This window comes from Puntigrus tetrazona, chromosome 17 (genome assembly GCF_018831695.1).
Source record: "Puntigrus tetrazona isolate hp1 chromosome 17, ASM1883169v1, whole genome shotgun sequence".
NCBI lineage: Eukaryota > Metazoa > Chordata > Actinopteri > Cypriniformes > Cyprinidae > Puntigrus > Puntigrus tetrazona.
In genome coordinates, this window is record NC_056715.1 from 1,746,207 (window position 1) to 1,767,765 (window position 21,559).

Genomic DNA, 21,559 nt, shown 5'->3' on the forward strand with positions numbered 1-21,559 from the left:
CAAGTTTTATCGTCTAATCAAGACAACAACCTTCTCATGCAAACTTTTCTCAGTAAACCAACAAGATCCTCCTTCGTCTTGAGAGATTTCATCTGGTGTGTGTCTAAAGGAAATGGCTGCTGCATAAAAATCATTCGTGCCAATGAAAGGAAGATGGCAAAACGGTTTTACCACACGCTCGAAACAGGCATGCGCCAGTCCCCACCACAGAGAGGGAAACCAAAAGAAGTTACTCTGAAAACAGTCACCACAGACCTTCTGTCGCATCAACCACACATCGCCTTATACGCAGCTGATGTCAAAGTTAACTAGCACACACCTCTTCTGATGTGCAAAATACATCTGACCGCATGCATGAACACACTTATACTCAATTCATCTCATGTGCAATCACTGTGTGCCATCAAATGCCAAATTGGACTGTACAAGCTTTACATTAAAGGTGAGTAATGCACGGCGGTGCAAAATGTACCGGCAATTTACTAGGGTGTTGCTATGTTAATTGCCAAGTGTGTTGTATACGTTGGAAGTGTTAGTTGAGTACATATTTCACCTAATTAAACCGGCATCTTCTACATTAATGCATGACTGACTTAAAATTTTGGCGGCAAAAACAGAAGTGCGAGTTATCACGCATATGCAACTTCCTTCCTGATATGTTTGAATACTAAGTTCCTCTCTTTAGCTTCATTTATGTTTCTTGTTTCGTCTTGAAGGCTATATGAGCGTGTGGGCATTGCCATGGTGATCAGAAACAAACATGAATTCTCTGGAAGGAAATAGTTCTATATCTTCTACAGGTTACACAGAAAATGCATTAGAGGCTTTGAATAATTGCATGAGCCGCATTCTTCCATCACTTATTATTTTTAACTATTCATCAAGAGTGTTTTATGAGCTTTTTAAGAAGAGGATTGTGAGTTTTTGTAGGTTACTGTGAAAACGAAACAGATAAAATCTTAATGTCAACCTGACATTTAAGTCGACAACGTGGTGTCTTAAAACACCTTCCTGGTCTTATTGTGCATCGCATCTCAAGGCGTGTTGTTCTAAAGACAAAATATTGTTTTTTTAATTCCTCTCCTGCCATATAAAAATATGCTTCACCCTCCAATCCAATCTATTTGATTATTAAAATCAAGTCCCATGACATGCTTTCTCTCAAAAGATTGTATTATGAAAGCAAAATGAGTTTCAAACTTATTTGAAATGAACTGGATTGCATAAAAATGATATTTTTGTTGAATTAATCACATGTCGGAATTAGTCTGCTTGCTGATGTGTATTATTGTGTTACCCAGACTTAACCTGGTTATTAAGTTGCTTTCATTATTGCTCTTTCCATACATTCCTGCTCTTTTTGTTGAGCGGTTGAAATCATTCATAAATCAATTATCGAGCAGAAAATTGTACCAGCCTGATGCTGTTATTACTCTTCCACGAAAGCCTACAGAGAAACATCTGCCTTCACTTAGTCACTCTCAAAGGTCTCACTGTGCTCGACCAACGGGTTGCCATCAAACCATTTTTTTAATCTATGCAGAAGGCCATGAATGAGATGACAGGACTAAATACAGCTAATTTGTGACCAGTTTTTATAGACTTTCCCCATCCACTGCCAACACTGAGTTACAGCCATCAGTCAATAAGAATGGACAGACAAAGCCAGGGAGTCCAAACATCGATCTGCTCCATCATCCAAGGACAGGACATCTTCCAAAGAGGTGTCAGGTTCTACCTGTTCCTATACACAAAAATCCACTACAGAGTCCCTGTCCAATGCTAAACAATATGGGCATTGAGCATATCGCTATTACAATGTTTATTACAATGTACATTTTTACACTTTAAAGTAAGAGCAATGTTAATATGTTTATTTTGACTATTAATTAATGAATTAACATTTTACTTACTTTTATGACATTCAAGATTTTTTTTTTATGTTAAAGACACATTTTAAAGAATACTGGAGCCTTATGACTTTAATTGTATGGACCAAAAACAATATAAATAAATAAATAAATATATATATATATATATATATATATATATATATATATATATATATATATATATATATATATATATATATAATTAATATTTTGTTGCATTCACATTTTTCACCTGACATTTATATTTAAGCTTTTTTTAGTTCAAGATTTAGTTTACAATAACACCATTACGACAGAAGAAATATGAATTTGGCGATGGAGCTTCCCAGCAAAACAGGTGGATAATGGAAACATTTTCCTATCAACACGATCCCTGCATCACAACAGCATCACTCACTCCCAGAAGGGCTATCATCGCTACTGTGTTTTTCTTTTGGGTGGTTTTATATTTTCCATTCTCCAAAAATGACTCATCCCTCCACCTTGAAATCATTACCCATAAAACCGGTGGGCATCAAAGCAGGAGCAATACGTCTCAACACATCCGCCATCGGTGCTCCGGTAAACTTAACCTTATCATAAAGAACATAAATATCGTCCAAGTAAGAAAGGTCAAATGAAACTATTTCCTCCGTTGCAACACAAGTGTTAGAAAAGGGCCATTGTCAGGAACAACAATGACCTTCACAGGCTCAACTGTTTTAAACACAGATCTAATAACTATTTTAAACTTAAATCCCCAAAGATTCTTTCATCAAAAAACACATTGCTAAGAATTTAACAATACAGCTCTTTGTAGTTAGATTACACGGCTTCTGTGCTATTTTAACCAAATTGCCTATTTATTTCCACACAGTGCGGACGAAATTAGGTCCAAAAATTTGCAGAACTCATCACCACACAAACAGATCCTCTATCCCTGTTTAAAGGAGAAAAAAAAACGACTTGTCCTCAAGCACTGCAGCACACAACATGTCAGTGTGAACCATCAGCTGATAAACCGAGGCGTCCCTAAGCCATTATAACGAAAGTACACGATTCCCTCTGGACGCTTCTCCGTTTGATGCACTGCCACGAGAGTAACATGAGCCGCGTATGATGTCGGCATCGGTTTTAAAGATGAATGGACAGACACGCATAACCATTATGTAAAGCATCAATATTGATTTCTCAAGTGGCTAAGTTCCTGTGCCGTCAAATATGCTGCATTCGTGCAACAAGAGGCATCTGGCAAACTCTTGGTGTGAAGGCACTGAATCAGCAAAATTCCTCCTGACTCATAGTGCCAGAGGACGGTTGTGGGAGGTAGAGAAGAGAAATATAGCATCACCTACCTTGCAGCCTCTGCATCACATTCATAATGTCCTTGCTGGACCGTCCGAAAGGGCTGAGGGAAGCCATGGTCCCTCTCTACAGTCCTGTGCTCCTCTGACACCGGATCACTCATGCAGTCGGCTCCGTAGACAGCAGACGCTGCACTACTTTCTTAAGGGGGCATCCCCATCTGCCCCTCCTACAACTCTCTCTTCCTCTTGCTGCCTCTCTCTCTCTCTCTCTCTCTCTCTCTCACTCGCTCACTCTGATGCAGGAACTCCAGGAACTCGGTGTGGCCCAATAGAAAAGCAGGTTTCATATAGGCGCTCGCCCAAGCAGTCGACCAATCAGAAGTCCTCTTCTATCTACAGTCAGTGAAACGACAAGGAAAAGTAACAGCACTGGGGTCAGAACAAAATCGCATTGTAAAAAATCATTAGATGAGGTAAAATATAAACTAACAGGTTTAACTTAAGCTTGATTTAGTCATTAATCATGAAAAAACATTTGTAGCACCTTCACATTAACATTTCTCATTTTCAAGTTTTTCTTTTAATATTATTATAAGTTTATTTCAGCTTTTTAGTTAACAATTACAACACTGCCAGAGAAGAAATAAAGTCATACAGCCACGAGGGTGAATGAATGATGATAAATGTTTTTACGTGAACTTTAAGCATGCAAAATTTGTCGATGAATGATACTGAAGCACAAACAGAAGTCATTTTTAAGGTTCAGCGCCTCAGACAGAAAAGTGCACATTTTATCCATTTATTTTTTACAGTTCATTGACCTCGATTGTGCCTCTATGAACTTTATGCACACTGTAGTCATGTTTGTTGGCACATTTTACTTCACTATTATTTGCTATCATTTATTTTTCAGTCTAATTATAATAATAATCATCATCATCATCATCTGTGTTCTCACTGACTGATTAGTATTACTTAAAAAAGTTTAGTTAGAGGAGCTGATTAATAATTAAAGAATTGCTTGCACACCAAGGATAACGTTTTATCTTATTTTGCACATTGCACATTAAATGCACGATTTATTGATGTATATTATATATAGATGTATATTAATCAGCCAATGTTATGCACGTAACTAAGTGAAGACGGCAGAAACTCCGCAACAATATACGTATCAAAAGCAGATTGCGCAGGAAATCCACCGCGCAAATTTCCAATGAAACAAAATCAGCCATGATTGGTCGTAATGCATATTCTTTCAGTTTTGCAAAGTTTGTAGTGCGTGCGTTACCGTGAGCAGATGACGCTTCCTTTCCCGCTGGGCTCTCGCGTCTCGTGTGATGACGGTGAGGTTTTGTTAGACGGGTTGCTATGGAAACCTTTAAACAATGTCGCAAGGCTGCGCGCGATCTTTACCGCCATCTATCGGTGATGCGGAGAACACCGAGGCGGCGTTTACACGGAAAGCGTTCTTGTGTTCACAAAGAGAAGAAACAGAACGCGGTCTATAGAACGATAATAGAATTACAGAACGATAGATAGAACGATAGGTAGACTTGACTATCTAAATCACACGATGCATGGCTCAATAACGACATCTGCTGGCCATTGCTGTTTTTTTGCAATGCATTTATAACATGGACGTCCTCCTATTGTTTTAGGACAAAATTATCCTTCACTCAAAAATTTCAGCCAGAATCGGTTCACCAGGAGGTTTACTGGGAATTCTGTTGGTTTCAGAAAACACACTTCCTCTTCACACAAGTTTCTTCTGAGAAGGCATGCATCTGAGACACTTTATGCAGTTGAAACGACAATAAAAAGCCACTTGACTTGAAATGGGTATTGCAAGAATAATAGTTGGTTGTCTGTTCGTGAAACATACAGTGATACGCCAGAACAAAGGTACAGATACTAGGACGGAAAGGAAATCCTCTCTGACAGCTGAGAACTTATCACCTGGGCGTTTTCCTTTTCTTTTGGGAACTGTGTCAAATCAAAACCTGACAAATGCATTGTTTTAGTGTTTTTATTGTCGGTTTTAGTGTTTTTTTTGCCTTCAGCGATCTCAAAACAAATCTACAGCAAAAGAAGAAAAGTAAAGCGCCGAAAGTGTAAGTTGGTGCATTATAATATAATGGGGCGAAGAAGCTATTGTATCGTATCCATTGAAACGAAGGAAATGATGCAAGAGGAAACAGCCTTGTTCCTCTGGATTTCTGTCCTGAACAGATAAGCCTAGCACTTGCTAATTATACAAGTAAAGAGGCAGGAAGAATGACGACAAAGTTTCCCTTCATGCAAACAAAAAAAGTGCCATATTCCCTGAGAAATACAGTGAACGCTTCCTGTGGGCTCGGATTGAGAGTTTGCTGCATGTTGACATGCTTCTGCTAACTATTATGGCTTCAAATGAAACAACTGCTATTTGGGAAATACTCAAACCTATTGATTTCGGTAAGAATTGCTGTGCATATGCTTTACTAGTTTGCTTCAGCTGGCTTAGTGTTAATTAAAACTGTATGCCTATATAAACTTACAGAAACATATGATGATTCAATTCAATTTTGGAATGGTTTATAATAATTAGAAATGCTTTTCCATTTTGTTTACTTATTATTCTCCCAGCATTGCTAATTTGTTCTAAATGTAGATTATATATATTAAGTTATGCATGCATGCATACAAAAAAAGTTAGTTTTTTTGCATTTTTTGTACAAAAAAAGTACAAAAAATGCATTTAACATGTTATTTGACATATTTAAGTAAACTGAAATAGTTTTATTTACTCGAGTGTGCATAACTTTAAATAAACATTGAACTCAACTATTCAGTATGTATTTAGGATTGCATTTAATATATAATGTTGCCATTACGTACTCAAAATTCAATAACCGTTCCATCCAGAGGAGCTAATCCTGGCGTTCTGCTTGTCGATACTGATCGGTCTGCTCATCGGGATCTTGATTTTCCTCGTCCTTACATGGATGTCGAGACGGAGAGCTTCCGTCAGGATCACCAGACGTCAAACCCGGTCGTCAGAACCTAAAGGCCCACGAAACCAGCGCTGCCACCTCAGGCACTACAAGAGTCACGGCTTCGACAAAAGCGGCGAATATTCGGGAAGAGCGATTTTGAACCTCCACAGGCAGACCTCCGTAGACCCCAACGAGCTGCTGGGTAGAAGCCCCAGCTTTCAGAACTCCACTTTCCGACCGCCACCGAAAAAGACTAAGAAGACCGGTGATGAGACGGAGGTTGATAATCAAGCAGCGTTGCTTCCTAACATCGCGGATCCATTTAGTGCAGAACCGGCAGAGTCCTTCTGGCTGGGGAAGGGCAGTCTAAGAGGTTTCCTACCCAGACAGACTCCACCACCTGCATATGACAGTGTCATTCACATCTTTCAAGAGACCTGTACCTGACTGCGCTGCGATAAGAGACAAAGGACTTGCAGAGGATTGTACATAAATCCAAAAACACGGACAAAAGGGGGAAAAATGAACTGATTTTTCCTGTACTTTTATGGGTAACACTTTACAATAAGGTGCCATTAGTTAATGTGAATGTGCTAACCAACAAAGAGCGATAAAATTATTAGTATTCTTTGAAAAATAAATAATGAAATATTAATAAATACAAGAGATATGTTTGATTTTTAAATAACTAACATTTATGCATTTAGCAAACGCTTTCATCCATAGTTGTAACACACAATGAAAAGTCTATTAGACGTGTTTTAGCATGTCATTAACATTGACTAAATATAGGTTATGTTATCTAATGTAACAAATTGAACCTTATTATAAATTGTAACCCTTTCATAACGCGATGTAAAAAAGCTGAATAATGTTTGTGTTTCTTAGGATAAACCTGGGGCTGAAGAAAATAACAGAAGCTTTATATTCGATTGGATATTCTTTAGCCAGTATTGGATTTGAGTGTTTGTTTGAAGCGGTGCAGCAAAGCGAAGCACAAATAAATAAAAAAAAAAAAAAGATTATTGCATAACTATAGTGTATAACATTGACACATGGCTAAAGATAACCATATACTCAAGGGTTGTTATATCTATATACCACAGGACATACTGCATAATGCATAAAAAAAACAACATGGCAATTTCATGGTAATTCAGAAATATTGTGTGCTTAATTTTGCTTGTTAAGTAAAGTAAACCATGCACACTAGGAATGGCAGAACCTTCAGAAGAAGACCTCCTGGGAATCTGTTCAATATGGTATTGTTCTCTTTGCTTTTCCAGAGATGAAAGTAAAGTATCTCTCCTGAGTCTTCCTGCAGTCTGGTGCTGGTGAAACAGAAAACAACATTTACAATCATCAGTGCAAAATCTGTAACACCCTGCTGAAAAGTAGACACCATCACAAAATTTGTAATGGTTTTACTAATTAAAATGAGCCTTGTATTGGTTTTAATGGAAACTTCAATGGACCCTGTGGGTCTCTACTGGTAATCGGTCGCCTTCTTATTGGCGGCTTGTCCAATAAATGTCCAAAAACACATTACTACACATTTTTAATGGTTAAAAGCTGATGGTTTGTAATTTTAGTAGTGAAAACCATTAGAATTTCTGTGAAGGTTCTATTGTTTTTGTTTCAGCGGCGATATAAAAAGCAGTGGAGCACAACAGATACATTTAAAAAAGAAAAAGTGCCTTTCGTAGTGATAACAAAAATGTTTAAGTTCAGACTTACCGTGACCTTTGACATCCACTCAGCGCTATAAAAGAGCACAGTATTGATACACTTTCAAAAAAAAAAATTATTATTAAGGATGGGTCTAAATGCCAGGTATCAGCAATTCATTAAAATGTAGGCTAATTAAATTATTTTATAAGCAGAGGGCAGTGCTAGATTTTCTGAATTTGCTCACAGCGACTTTATAATAATACTGACTATAGTACAAGCCAATAGCCATCGAGCACGGTCTGTGAAGGAGTATTTTATTGGTTGGGCTATTGAACTCATACGACTCATATTGACTCATATTGAACGAATTTGTATTTTTGAGCTTGGACTTACTAGTCGTGAATCATTATTAAAACGTATTAAAATGTTATTATACGCAAGCTATCGTTGTTGTGCGTTTATACGGCACCTTAACTGTTTTAGCATTTTAGGAAATTGATGAAAAATAAAATCTTGACATCTGTGGGAGAATTTGCGTGTTCGGGTCGCGAACGAGTCGTTTGCGTAAATGATTCAGTGATTCATTCGCAACACCTGTCCCCACCTTTTTTTGTAAAACGACACCCGAACGAATCTTTGTGGTGAACATAGTATTCTACGTGTTTAAATAACCACGCATATGTTTTAACGAATGACAAAACACTTGCAAAGAGAGAAGCGCGGGTAAAAATGAACGAACTCAAGAGATAAAAGAGCGTTTTGAATCATATATTATTATATTGCTTTGCTTCAATGGTAAAAAATGTGTGCTTTCGTTTCTCGGTGGACCTTTGCATTTTTCAGTTTCCTGTATCTAAACACGTACGACAAAATAAGAGTGATTTATATCAGTCCGGGTCGCCTGTAAACCGCATCTGTTGTATACTATCTGGACGGGGTTGGCAGTCATGTGACCCACAGCACCATTCCGTCAGAGCGCGGGTTGCCTTCGCACGTCGAAAAATCCCTCATTCGGGGATTATTTTGCGCCAATGCACAGCATCCCGCTGCATTGACTTTAATGTTCTGTGGGGTAAAATTTCCCATGAGCATCTGGCTACCATTTAGACGCATTGAGAGCGAGTTGACAGAGGTGAGTTTGCTGATAGAAATAAATGCAGAAATTTTATTATATTGCTCGACTTAATTGTTTTCTTGTGGGCTCATATTGCTCTCCTATTATTTCTTTGGATTGTCACGGTAATAGTCAATGCTGTATACCGGATGGTTGTGTAATTATATCACGAGTGTAGGTGGCAACCATAGTTGATGGATTTATTCTAAACTGCATCCAGCTTAATTACCTGCCACAATTCTTATATAAGCAGATGTATGAAATTGAGCTCATTATGAGTCGACAGCCCTTTATGGATATTTTTATTTTGATTGTATAGTAGTTTAACAATGAGATTACGTTTAAAGCGAAATTCTATGCATATATTGTTAAGCCTAGGGGAAACGCATGGAAAAATGAACATTTCTATTGGAAATTAGAATAAATGTAGTTATGAAGTCTTAGGTTGGGTGTCATTAAAATTCAGCCATCATCACATCCCTGTTGCCATGACGCCTGCGAGCTGCCTCATCCTTAGTTGTGCAGATTTTTCTGTATCTTTTTGTGCACGTATGCATGATATTTTATACAGATGCTTCGATGCATAATTTCTGTTGCGTTATTCTGAGTATAAAGCATGAATTGCAGGTGGCTTTAAACGTCCTGTGACGTAATGGGGGACCAATGTCAACTCAAGTGTGGGTGCAGACAGAGAAACAAAATGCCTTTAAATGATTCTGCATGCAAAGCTTGTCTCACCATAGGTAGCTTGTTCTTGCTTTTTAATCTGCAGATGATATATGGCTCATATAATTATAAATAAATACATTTGTGTGTGTGCGTGCGTGTGTGTGCCTGTGTGTGCCTGTGTGTGTTTCTCTTTGCATAGAAATCCTGGACTACCGAAGACTGAAAGCCGGTTTCGTATAATGAGGATAAACTGCAATAGGCCTTGACATTTGATTTAGACCTAATTCAGATTATTTTGTTGAACAGAAATAGAACAGACTGCATTGCTCATAGTCTCAGACTATAATGGCCTGATATTAGTCACACTTTTTCTTAAGACACATCTGCGGTTAAGCTTTCTCAGGTTGTACTGCACATTTTTTTGAATAAGCAAGCAAAATGGAGCACTCCTTCCAAGACGGAATTCGGACCAATAATGTCCAGGGACTATGAAGAGGTGAGTGTTTTCAGAAAATATATTTTGCGTTCTGTTTTCTGGTGCATCGAAAGCACACATGTTCATTTTGGAAACAGTAATTTGATACATTTTTGTTTCACATTTTTAGATTTATTGGGCATGTTTTTGCACTAGCAACACGAACTAGAATTGCAAAAATTCCAAAATGCATTTTCAAATCCGCCTCTTAATGGCTTACGTTTCTTGTGAATGGTACATTTTTTAAATAATGCTTATTTACAGCGGTGAAAGAGACGGTGACCAGTTACATCATTCAAAATATACGCTTTCCCCTAAATTCTTAACCTAAAGAAATTTGATTCTAAAGAAACAAATGTCCATGCTAAATTGAATTGTTATAATTCTTTTATTTCACTTATACTTTTATTTATTAGTTTATCATTACGTTTTAATGTTAATCAGTTTGATTTACCAATGTGTTTGAAATATGCTTTAGTTTAAAAAAAAAAAAAAAAAAAAAGGTTGGGGTCGTACCCTTTATAAAGGGTACATCTTTATATTTTAGTTACCCCAAAAGGGTGCATATTAGTACCTTAATTGTACATATCAATGCCATTACTATCTTTTGAAATGATCCTGTCTTAGTGACAGCTTTTGTACTTTTTTATGTATATATAAAATACTCTTGTATACACACTCTTGCTCTGCCTAACTACCCATTTACCAAATGAATATGCACAGGATTTGAAACATTTCCGCGTGAACTCCCTGTCATCTCCCTCTATACCTGTAGCCTGGTCAGTCTGTAGGGATGTTGGCTGCGGTGGAACATGGTCCGGTCCTCTGCAGTGACTCCAACATCCTCTGCCTCTCATGGAAAGGGAGAGTTCCCAAAAGTGAGAAGGAGAAGCCGGTGTGCAGGAGGCGCTACTATGAGGAGGGCTGGCTGGCCACTGGGAACGCCAGGGGTGTTGTGGGTGTGACGTTCACGTCGAGTCACTGTAGAAGGGACAGAAATACCCCTCAACGAATCAACTTCAATTTACGGGGTCACAACAGTGAGGTGGGAGTGTTCCCCTTCTTTAGATTTGCATGAGTAGCCTGTACTCTTTCTGCTAGAACTTCATTCTCATGCTGCTGTTCTTGTATAGGTTGTCCTTGTTAGATGGAATGAACCTTTTCAGAAACTTGCAACGTGTGACATGGAGGGAGGGATATTTGTGTGGATCCAGTATGAAGGAAGATGGTCTGTAGAGCTGGTGAATGACAGAGGTGCTCAGGTATGTTAGTATTTCATGCTTATTGTTCTGAATGTCAGTGTATTTTTTTAATGATACGTCTTACTAATATGTTTTGATAAAACATTTTAAATGCATTGTTAATTATGTAAAATCTAAATGATAAAATAATAGTCCGATTTTTTTAATGAAACATTTTTAACGAAATATTTTTAGGGGTCTTGCTTTTCAAAACTGATAACGTAGGTTCGTGTAAATAAAGTAAAGTATGATTATAATGATTCAGTGATTTTCTTTTTGATTGCAGCTTTCTCATGTTATTCATCATTGGGGATTATTGTCCAAAATGACTTGTAGTTATAAAACGGAAAACTAAATTTAGTTCATTAGTAAATTTCTTCATTTAAATTCAAAATCAGAATCAGAAGAATTCCAACTCTGGCCCTTTTCTAATACAGTAAAGACTATTAAAATCAGCTGTTGTTCTAACACGAACTGCTTAATGAACATGTGGTTTGTCATCTAGGTGAGCGACTTCACCTGGTCACATGATGGTACACAGGCCTTAATCGCCTACAGGGATGGTTTTGTCCTGGTGGGTTCAGTGAGCGGTCAGAGACACTGGTCATCTGAGATCAATCTGGAGAGCCAGATCACCTGTGGAATCTGGACCCCTGATGACCAGCAGGTAACTCTTTCCTGTGGCCTCATCAAACCGAGGGAAAAGTGCATTTGTTGTCAACAGGTTGTTTGCACAAGATGAAATGACTTGGACCGATGCCCTTGGACCGATGCCTGAGTTTCCCTAATTCGGTGTTTGCATTCATTTAATCTCCCTAGGTGCTTTTTGGAACAGCAGACGGGCAAGTCATAGTGATGGACTGCCACGGCCGTATGCTTGCCCATGTTCTTCTGCATGAGTCAGATGGCATAGTCAGCATGTCTTGGAACTGCCCGAACTTCCTGGTGGAGGACAGCACTGAGAGTGATACAGACTCTGATGACCCTACTCCATCTCAAGGTACTTTATACTCTTAAATAAAGTCAAGTCAGCTTAGCACTTTTCACAATACACATTATTTCAGTGCAGCTATTCAGAAAATCATGATGTTAATAACATCTTATCTGCACATTTAGCAGATTTGCGTTGGACGATAATATAATTTTATGATTAAACAAGCAATCAGTTAACTGACATATATACTGCGGTGTATATTGTGCAGTATATTGTACTCAGTGAATATTCTGTATTCCAGGGTTGCAAGTTTTTATAGCAAAACCCGCCCAATTGCTTTTCAGGGGGAATTCCTGGTAAAAATCAGGTTCCGGAGGGGGTAAAATACACATATTTTGGTAGGGTTCTCCTAATAAAAGTCGCATTCCAGGGGCTAAATAATATGTTATTACCTGTGGACATAAAAAACATCCCCACTGAAAGAGTGTTAGTGGCCCAATTCTGTGAAAAAACGTGGACTTGGCAACACTACTGTGTGTATGCAGATGAAGTTAGACATTAACTTGTATATAAAAAGCTGGGCGATAATTTTGCTTAATGAAATACATAATGAAATGTATTAACTATAAAGCTGTTTTTCCTTTCAAGTGCAAAATCTCAAACCACTGCTCACGGTCAGCTTCATATCAGGAGACATTAGTTTGATGAACAACTATGATGACCTTTCACCCAACATTATACGCTCAGGACTGAAAGGTAAAACATTGTTGTTCATGCAATAAATAAATTAACAAGTACGTATTGTATAACTGCCACTGGATGATTATTAACAGAATATTCCAAGTTATTTTTAACATAACGTGCATCTGTGGCATGCTGTTGATTACTTTTGATAGTACCAAGATTTTCGTATTTTAGGAACTTCAAAGTAGAAATTCAAGTAAAAATAACCCAAAATCACTAACATTGATTCTCTGTGACAGATCCACACTTCATATTGTAATCTGACTGGACACGCTTGTGTTTTTTTAGATGTGGAGGTACAGTGGTGTTCTCAGGGAGACCTGCTGGCAGTGGCCGGGATGGAGAGACACGGCCTGCCCTCTGACTCTGCTTGTGCCTCTTTAATGAGGAACGCCCTTGTCAAGTTTTACAATGTCCAAGGGGAACATATATACACTTTAGAAACCCCGGCCCAAGTGAGCTATAATCAGTCATCATTTAACAGTATATATACGCGGTCAAAAGTATGGCATTATATATTATTAAGGTTTTTTGTTACCACTTTATATTATGCGTCCTTAACTACTGTGTACTTCCATTTAAATTAATCATTTGTTACAATGCACTTATTGTGTATACACGTTTTTATACTGTACATCTGTAATTACGTTTATAATTAAATTGTTGACCCATCCATTACACCTTAACCCACCCTTAAGCTCGCCCATACCTCCAAACCTGTCTCTAACCTTACCTGTATTCCACCTCAAGAGTGTGAAAGTCATGAAGTAAAGAGTGAAATCTTTAACTACCTATTGATATTTAGCGTTGTTTCCTCCTTGCTGTCTCAGCAACCCATTTTAGGCCTATATTAAATAATAAGTAAACTATATATAATCAAAATATCTTCTAATTTTAGAGGCCCATCACCACGATTTGCTGGGGTCACAGGGACTCACGTCTGTTTCTGGCCTGTGGACCAGCCCTGTATGTAGTGCGTGTGGAACACCGTGTGGCCAGCCTCCAGCTTCTGTGTCAGCAGGGCATTGCCAGTGCTCTTAAAGAGGAGAGAGATGTGGGCAAACTGAACATGCCTTCACTCCTCTGTTCCTATGTTACCACTGCTTTCATTCCAACTATCAAGGTACAAAACAAGCAAGTGAAGTTTTTGATGTATGCTAATGTATGCGCTGAACTTAATGCATAATCTTTTTCATCTCAACAGCCACCAATCCCTGATCCGAATAACATTCGAGACTTTGTGAGCTATCCAACAGCAGGGAATGAACGCTTGCACTGCACTATGAAACGTTCAGAAGAAAATCCAGAAGCGGGAGGCCCCTGTTACACCCTCTATCTGGAACACCTTGGAGGTTTGGTGCCTATTCTCAAGGGTCGTCGCATCAGCAAACTGCGACCGGAGTTCGTCATTATGGATCCAAAAATGGATGCTAAAGCAGGTACTGTTATATGCACTGGTGATTAATTCAAGCTTAATGTATAAATGCATTGGTCTTTAATTTGATCTAATCTTGTCTTTCAGATGAGGTCTGTGTAAATGGCATGATCTCCTATATGACTGACAGCTGTAACTGCTCAGACTCAAGCGATATTGAGTTGAGCGATGAGTGGGTTGGGCGAAAGTCGCCCAAACTTTCTAGAGGAAACAGGTCTCCTAAGCTTCCTAGGTACTCTAAACATATAAGGTACTGTTGAATGTAAAATTCACACAAAATTACGGGGTGCCTGAAACTTAAAAAAATGTTTTTTCCAACGCAACCTTGACAAAACACAATATAAATTTCAAAAAAACTTTGAAATTTGATAGCAGGTTAAATTTCATATTCTTTTAACTCTCCAGAATTAATATGGAATCAAGAAAGTCTCCCAAACTTGCCCAAACATCTCAAGAAATGTCTAGGTCTCCTAGATTACCAAAGAAGCCTCCAGTTCGGTCTCCGAGTCTTACTCGAAGAGAATTTCCAGTTGATGGCTTTAGCGAGGTACTTAACATCTTATTTGCAAGCTAATTTTGGCAGTAATTTTACATTAATCTACTTGCCTAGAAATAATATGAGAAGTATTTGTATTTATTGCCTGTCTACTAGATACTGAGTGAGACATTTGTCACATCTACTGCAGTTTGACCTTAGCAGACACCTCTTTTTCTTTAAACTTTTGCTTTTCTGAAGAGAAATGACAGCAAACACTTGATTTGCTTTGCAGCATAATTACTTGGCCCAGGTGACCTCTAACATTTGGGGAACTAAGTTTAAGATTGTAGGCCTTGCCTCATTTTTGCCAGCTAACTTGGGGGCAGGTATGTTGTCAGGTTTGGTATTCAAACGGTTTTACATAATTATATTTAAATAATATTCTTAATGTTTTTAAAATGTGTCTTGACATGGTGTTCCAGTTATTTATAAAACTAGTTTGCTGCACCTGCAACCTCGTCAGATGACCATTTATTTGCCTGAGGTGCGTAAAATATCCCTGGACTTCATGAGTCTGCCCGTGTTTAATCCCAATGTGTTCAGTGAAGATGAAGATGATTTACCTGGTAAGAATCAGTGGAACTTTTTTTGTACGTTTTGTCTCTGTATAGCTTAACTAAAAGAAGAAAGAAATCTCAAGATGTTTCTGCTTATTTCTAGTAATGGGACCCTCTGGAGTGTCAGCCGACAATCCTCCTTGCACAGTTAATATCCCAATCGCTCCAATTCACAGCCCTGCTCAAGCCATGTCACCTACGCAGAGCATAGGCCTAGTGCAGTCTCTCCTTGCCAACCAGAATATTCAACTTGATGTCCTTACCAATCCCACTGCCACTGCCACTGCAGCAGCTGCAGCTGCAGCCGCAGCAGCAACAGCAGCAGCAGCTAATGCAACAGTATCTGAACATAGCCAGGATACTGTGACAGCACAGTACACTGTGCCAACCAGATATTCCAACCCTGGACAGGTGATTTTCAGTGGACTGGAAATGAGTAATATCCTGAGTGGAACTCTTCCTCCTCCTCCACATCATCTGCCACAACAACGTCAACAACAACAACAACAACAACAACAGCAGCAGCAACAAGACCATCAACAATCTAAACATCAACAGCAATTACAACCACAGCAGCATCATCTGAAATTGCAACATCAGTCACAGCAGCTGCATCAACAGTCGCTGCAGCAGCAACACATGCAACATCAGCAGCAACTGCAAACACAGCAACATCAACAGCAACTGCAACAGCAGCATCAACAACAACTGCAACAGCAGCATCAACAGCAACTGCAACAGCAGCATCAACAACAACAACTGCAGCAGCATCAACAACAACTGCAGCAGCAACATCAACAACAACAACAACTGCAGCAGCAGCATCAACAACAACATCTGCAGCAGCAACATCAACAACAACAACTGCAGCAGCAGCAGCAACAACACCTGCAGCAGCAGCAGCAGCAGCATCAACAACAACAACTGCAACAGCAGCATCAACAGCAACTGCAACAGCAGCATCAACAGCAATTGCAACAGCAGCATCAACAACAACAACAACTTCAACAGCAACATCAACAACTGCAACAGCAGCATCAACAGCAGCTGCAACAACATCAACAGCAAATGCATCAGCAGCAAATCCAACAGCAGCAACTGCAACAGCAGCAACAGCAGATTCAACAGCAAGTGCAGCAGCATCAACAACAAATTCATCAACAGCATCAACAACAGTTTCAACAGCAGCAGCACCAATTGCAGCTTCAGCATGAGCAAATGCAACAGCAGCAGCAACAAATGCAACAGCAGCAGCAACAAATTCGACAGCAAATACAAGAAATGAGACAGCAGCAACAACAACTTCAACAGCAGCATCAACAAATACAGATGCAGCATCAACAAATGCAAAGACAGCATCAGCAAATGCAGCAGCAGCTTAAAATGCAAATGTCACTTCAACATCCGCCTTCAGGGTATGCTACTCTATCCTTGCATCAGTTACAGCTACTGCCTCAAATTCCTCATCCAGACCAGCCTCCAGAAAGAGGAGAACAAGTCCTCCCTCTGAAGATTCCCTCACGACCACAGTCTTTTATTGAAACTGACACCATTGAGATACAGATGCGCAAAGTAAATCCTCCACCACCTTACCCAGGTACAGTAGTATCTGCTGCGGCTGCCCCACCCACTACAGCCCCTCCTGGTCTTCTTGTTAGCAATGAGAATGGCACCACGCTGTCAGCAGATCCATGTTTAACTAAGGATGAATTCTCTCTTCACCCAATTAGCCTCCAGTACCCAACTCCACTAGGCTATGAAAGAATCACTACTTTTGACAGCAGCGGAAATGTTGAAGAAGTGTGTCGTCCAAGGAGACGCCTTTTAAGAAACCAAAATGCCTATGGCATGCAAGGAATGGGCAGTTCTGCTACATTGAAAGTAACTTCATCTGAGAACAAGAAGGTCCAGTTGCCATACAGCTCAGCAACTCTTAGTCGCCTCTCAGTGCCTAGATATTCCATACCTAGTGGAGACCCACCACCTTATCCTGACACATCTAGTCAAATAAACACAATCAGAAGTCCCACGCAAAGAATTGACAGCAGTTTGATTCATGCTACTTTGCGCCGCGATCGCAGGGAACCAACCCTGAAGGTTTCTCAAATGGTAGATTCAGTGAGGACTCTACCGACTAAATCCAAAATGAATGGTTCCCTTACGCTGTCCTATCAGCCAAGAATACCTACGGCTTTGTATACATGCACTCAGTGTAGCAGTAATAGCAGCAGCACTAGTGTAAGTGTTACTGGTGGTGGCACCAACAGCAGTGGAATTGCTGGAGGTACTGTGGTTAGGCAAGACTTCCCACCTGGAAAAGGGGCTCAACACAGCACAATAATTGTGCACTCCAAAAGTGCCTCACCTTTAGCCTCCCAGTCCTCATATAACCTCCTGAGTCCGATTGACAACAGTAGAGACAGAACTGTCTATGTGAACTCTGCCTTTACTGAAGACGAGACACTAAGTCAGCAGTGCCATCTTGAAAAGTCAGTGCGGCATTTAACACTTGGAGAAGTCAATTTGACAGTCAAAAGGCCTCCACCTTACCAGTGGGACTCCCCTGCAGCAGAACAACTCTGGATACCTCAAGAGCAAAATTTATTGCCTGGACCTCCAGCACCACCACATAAACCACCACCATTTTTACTTAGCCAGCCACAGCACTTAGACATGACCCGATTACCTTTTGTCCTTTCAACAAAACCTCCCCCTAATCCCAGTTCTATGACCCTGCCTTCAGCCTATCAGTTATCCCTTTCACACTTCCCATCAGTTTTAGGGCATGGTGGACCTCAACTACAGCCTTTGCAGAGTCCTGCACAATCATGTGGCCCCAATGACATGGTAACATCTAGCCCTTTCAGCCAACCAGACCCAACTTTAGTCCTACCCCCAGGTTATCCCTCAAATCTGACCAATCTAGGTTGTTGCACCCTGCCTCCCATGTACCCAGGGACTAGCTCATGCAACAACCTTCAGCTACATCCAATGAGCTTGCATCCTTGGAGCACATACAGTACTTGTCCTCCAATGCCAGACCATTCCGCCACACTGCCTAGTAAGACCCATCAAGCCCTGGAGAAGCCGGTTCTCTCTCCGCCTCCACCACCTCCACCTCCACCACCACCTCCTCCTCCACCTCCTCTCCCTCCTCCTCCTCCACCCGTTGAGCTCCTAAACCATCAGAGTACTTCAGATGTGGTTGCAGAATCTGGAGAGAGCTTTCAGGATCAGTCTTCTCTTAGTGAGAGTCCACAAGGAGCAGAGAGGTTCAGCAAGAAAGCACGTAAGAGGCTTGACAGTAGGGCAGAAGAGGCCAATATGTCTGGAGTTTCTGAAGGTAAATCCAAAAAAGAGAGTCGCACACTCTCTGATTTCAATTCCCTGATCTCTAGCCCAAGACTGGGCAGCAGGGAAAAGAAGAAACCTAAAGGGCAGAAAGAGCCATTGAACAAGGCCAAGAAATTAAGTAGAACCTCCAATGAGTTCCAGGACAGCTCAGAGAGTGAGCCTGAACTCTTCATCAGTGGCGACGAGTTGATGAACCAAAGCCAGAGCAGCAAGAAAGGATGGAAGAGCAAACGCAATCTGCGTACAGCAAACGAACTTGAGGAAATCAAGTGCCGTAAAGCCAACGAGAGAGAGGATCGTAGTCTTGGCAGCCAAGGCTTTGTCTATGTCATGGCCAACAAGCAGCCATTGTGGAACGAAGCCACCCAGGTTTACCAGCTTGACTTTGGAGGACGGGTGACACAGGAGTCAGCCAAAAACTTTCAGATCGAGCTTGATGGACGCCAGGTAAGTGATTTTATTTATTTGAGAAGTGGTTCTTAAGCCTGGTCCCTTGTTCTGCACATGCATGTCTCCCTTATTTCACACATCCGATTCAGAACATCAGCTCATTAGAAGACAGCTCCATGAAATAAACTCTTTGTCAGATAATCGAGACAGAAAATGTGCAAAGCGGGGTGTCCCCAGGATTAGGATTGCCCTGAGTAATAAACATCTACCCCGCAACCATTACCCTGCAACTAACCCCATAATTCTCTATTACAGGTGATGCAGTTTGGAAGAATTGATGGTAATGCATATATCCTGGATTTTCAGTATCCATTCTCAGCGGTACAGGCATTTGCTGTGGCCTTGGCCAATGTAACTCAGAGACTAAAATAGAAAACCTCTCCAGCAATCTTGTCCTTGGGAACAGATGGACTGAAAAAGAGTTTATTGTTAATTGCAGATTGTGAGAAATATTACATTCTCTGCTGCCATAACGTCTGTGCAATGCCAGTTAGTAGGCGAGAGATCTGGTCACTCTCAGGCAGAGCGTACACAAGACGTAGACAGGTGGTTCAACAATAGATTTAGTGCTTTAAAGTACCTTTTGTTAACAGAGGTACAAGCTGATATAAGGTTCCACCTAAAAGGTGGTGCACATCTGAAAAAAGTTAATATTTGTGTATTGATGGAATATTATTTTATTTATGAAGTCACTTTCATTGATTTTTTTCCATGTATTTAATTAGCATATAATGGTGTGATTTAAATATAAAGATAACTACTAAAGTTGAATGTTAGACTGTGGGCTTTGTTTATTTTTTTCCCTCGATTTCCCCACCTCCTTTTATGTTTGTACCTGAGATTTATGTGCCAAATTTAGATTTCCTATGTATAATCATTGTAGAGTGACAGATTTTGATTATTGCTTGTGGTCAGTAACCAATGAAAATCTAGAGGGGGAATAACAACTTACTGTATGTTTGAATGTTCTCATCCCGTAAGTCACTTCCATGAAGTGAAGCAGAGATAATATATTCAAGTTATAATCATATTTTCCCAATTGTGCCACTACAAAGAATGCATTTTTATGGTTTTAAATTCAATTGAACTTTTTCTTCACAAAATGTCTTATGTTATATTGCATCATTTGCACACTGTGTTATTGCAGTATCTCAGTAATGTCCTTTTTGAATGAATATTTGCTTTTTAAATGTCAACAGTAACAGAAAGGTTTGAACAATTTTTAATTACCTTCAAATATATAATATTATATTGTCATTGTCATGTAAGTGACATGACAGAAAAGTGCTGTAGTTAGATGTACCTGAAAATGTACTCATATCGTCCATGTCACTTTAGCACGAACTATATAGTATGCATTAATTTTGCCAAAAATGTCTTATATCACTATATATGAATCAAACTTAACACACTGTATATTATGCAATGAATGGAATCTAAATGAAACTGAAAGCTGATACGTAAGAGTTTTTCCTCTATCCTAAGTTTAATAGTTAACCCAGGTTTGATTTATGTAAAGGGACATCTTTTAATAATTATATTTAATAATTGGTTTCAAATATTTAATGTGTTAATGTTTAATATCCTGCATCAATATTTAATAGTTCTAATGGCAAATCAAATAATTGATTTGTTTGTTGTTGCTTAGTTTCTGATGTTTTCCAGTAATTTCATCAGTTTTAATCACATTTTTGTTGTAAGCCAAACAGTGGTTCAGAGTGAGATAGTGTTGATATGGTTGACGTTTTAAACACTTCTTGATTATTCTTGATGTTGTATGCTTTGATGATTTGCAGTTGCAGTTATTTCTAGCCACTTTGTACTGGGATATTCAGGCCCAGATTAAATTATGTGGAATGTGAGGCTTTAACTGTGCTTTATTGCTTAATTATTCTAATGTACATTTACAAAATGTAATTCAAGGGTGTCTTGGAAAAGCATTAGAATGTCTGTGCAAAGTAGGCTTAAAGTCATGAAATAAAATCAAACTAGTTTGATGGAATCTGTGTTGATTATTGATGCTGTAAAATAATCTCAATCAAGGTTTTTTGGACATATTAGCTGCCAACAAGTTCAACGTTTTGGTGTCAATACCAACCATTTTACCATTTACTTTTTGGATTTAATTTTTTATTTTATTAATTAAATTATTAAAAAGAATACTGGACTGTATTAGGTTAACATTCGATAAAATTATTGCTTAACATTGTTCTCACTGGAA

At 39.3% G+C, this 21,559-nt stretch overlaps 3 protein-coding genes across 4 annotated transcripts in view; 2 read left to right on the forward strand and 1 right to left on the reverse strand.

Annotated features, from left to right (window-relative positions):
• The window catches only part of syne1b (spectrin repeat containing, nuclear envelope 1b), a 100,828-nt gene extending 97,467 nt beyond the window's left edge, over positions 1-3,361 (reverse strand). The window contains 1 exon segment of the mRNA XM_043263468.1: positions 3,227-3,361. Coding sequence (XP_043119403.1) covers positions 3,227-3,293 — 67 coding nt within the window. The 5' untranslated portion in view covers positions 3,294-3,361.
• Positions 3,362-5,511: 2,150 nt separating this feature from the next.
• Positions 5,512-8,267, forward strand: myct1b (myc target 1b). Its single transcript, XM_043262290.1, has 2 exons — positions 5,512-5,635; positions 6,086-8,267. Exons 1-2 carry the CDS (start codon positions 5,563-5,565, stop codon positions 6,601-6,603), a joined length of 591 nt encoding a protein of 196 aa, XP_043118225.1. The 5' UTR covers positions 5,512-5,562; the 3' UTR covers positions 6,604-8,267.
• Positions 8,268-8,853: 586 nt separating this feature from the next.
• Positions 8,854-21,340, forward strand: tulp4b (TUB like protein 4b). 2 transcript variants are annotated; one of them, XM_043263780.1, is made up of 16 exons: positions 8,854-8,959; positions 9,810-10,106; positions 10,861-11,130; positions 11,219-11,347; positions 11,832-11,993; positions 12,146-12,326; positions 12,909-13,016; positions 13,293-13,459; positions 13,903-14,127; positions 14,209-14,443; positions 14,527-14,689; positions 14,845-14,986; positions 15,210-15,303; positions 15,400-15,543; positions 15,638-19,335; positions 19,594-21,340. In XM_043263780.1, exons 2-16 carry the CDS (start codon positions 10,086-10,088, stop codon positions 19,708-19,710), a joined length of 5,856 nt encoding a protein of 1,951 aa, XP_043119715.1. In that variant the 5' UTR covers positions 8,854-8,959; positions 9,810-10,085; the 3' UTR covers positions 19,711-21,340. The 2 variants fall into 2 exon arrangements, with proteins under 2 accessions (XP_043119715.1, XP_043119716.1); XM_043263781.1 differs by having other exon boundaries at positions 14,527-14,671.
• The last annotated feature ends 219 nt before the right edge of the window (positions 21,341-21,559 follow it).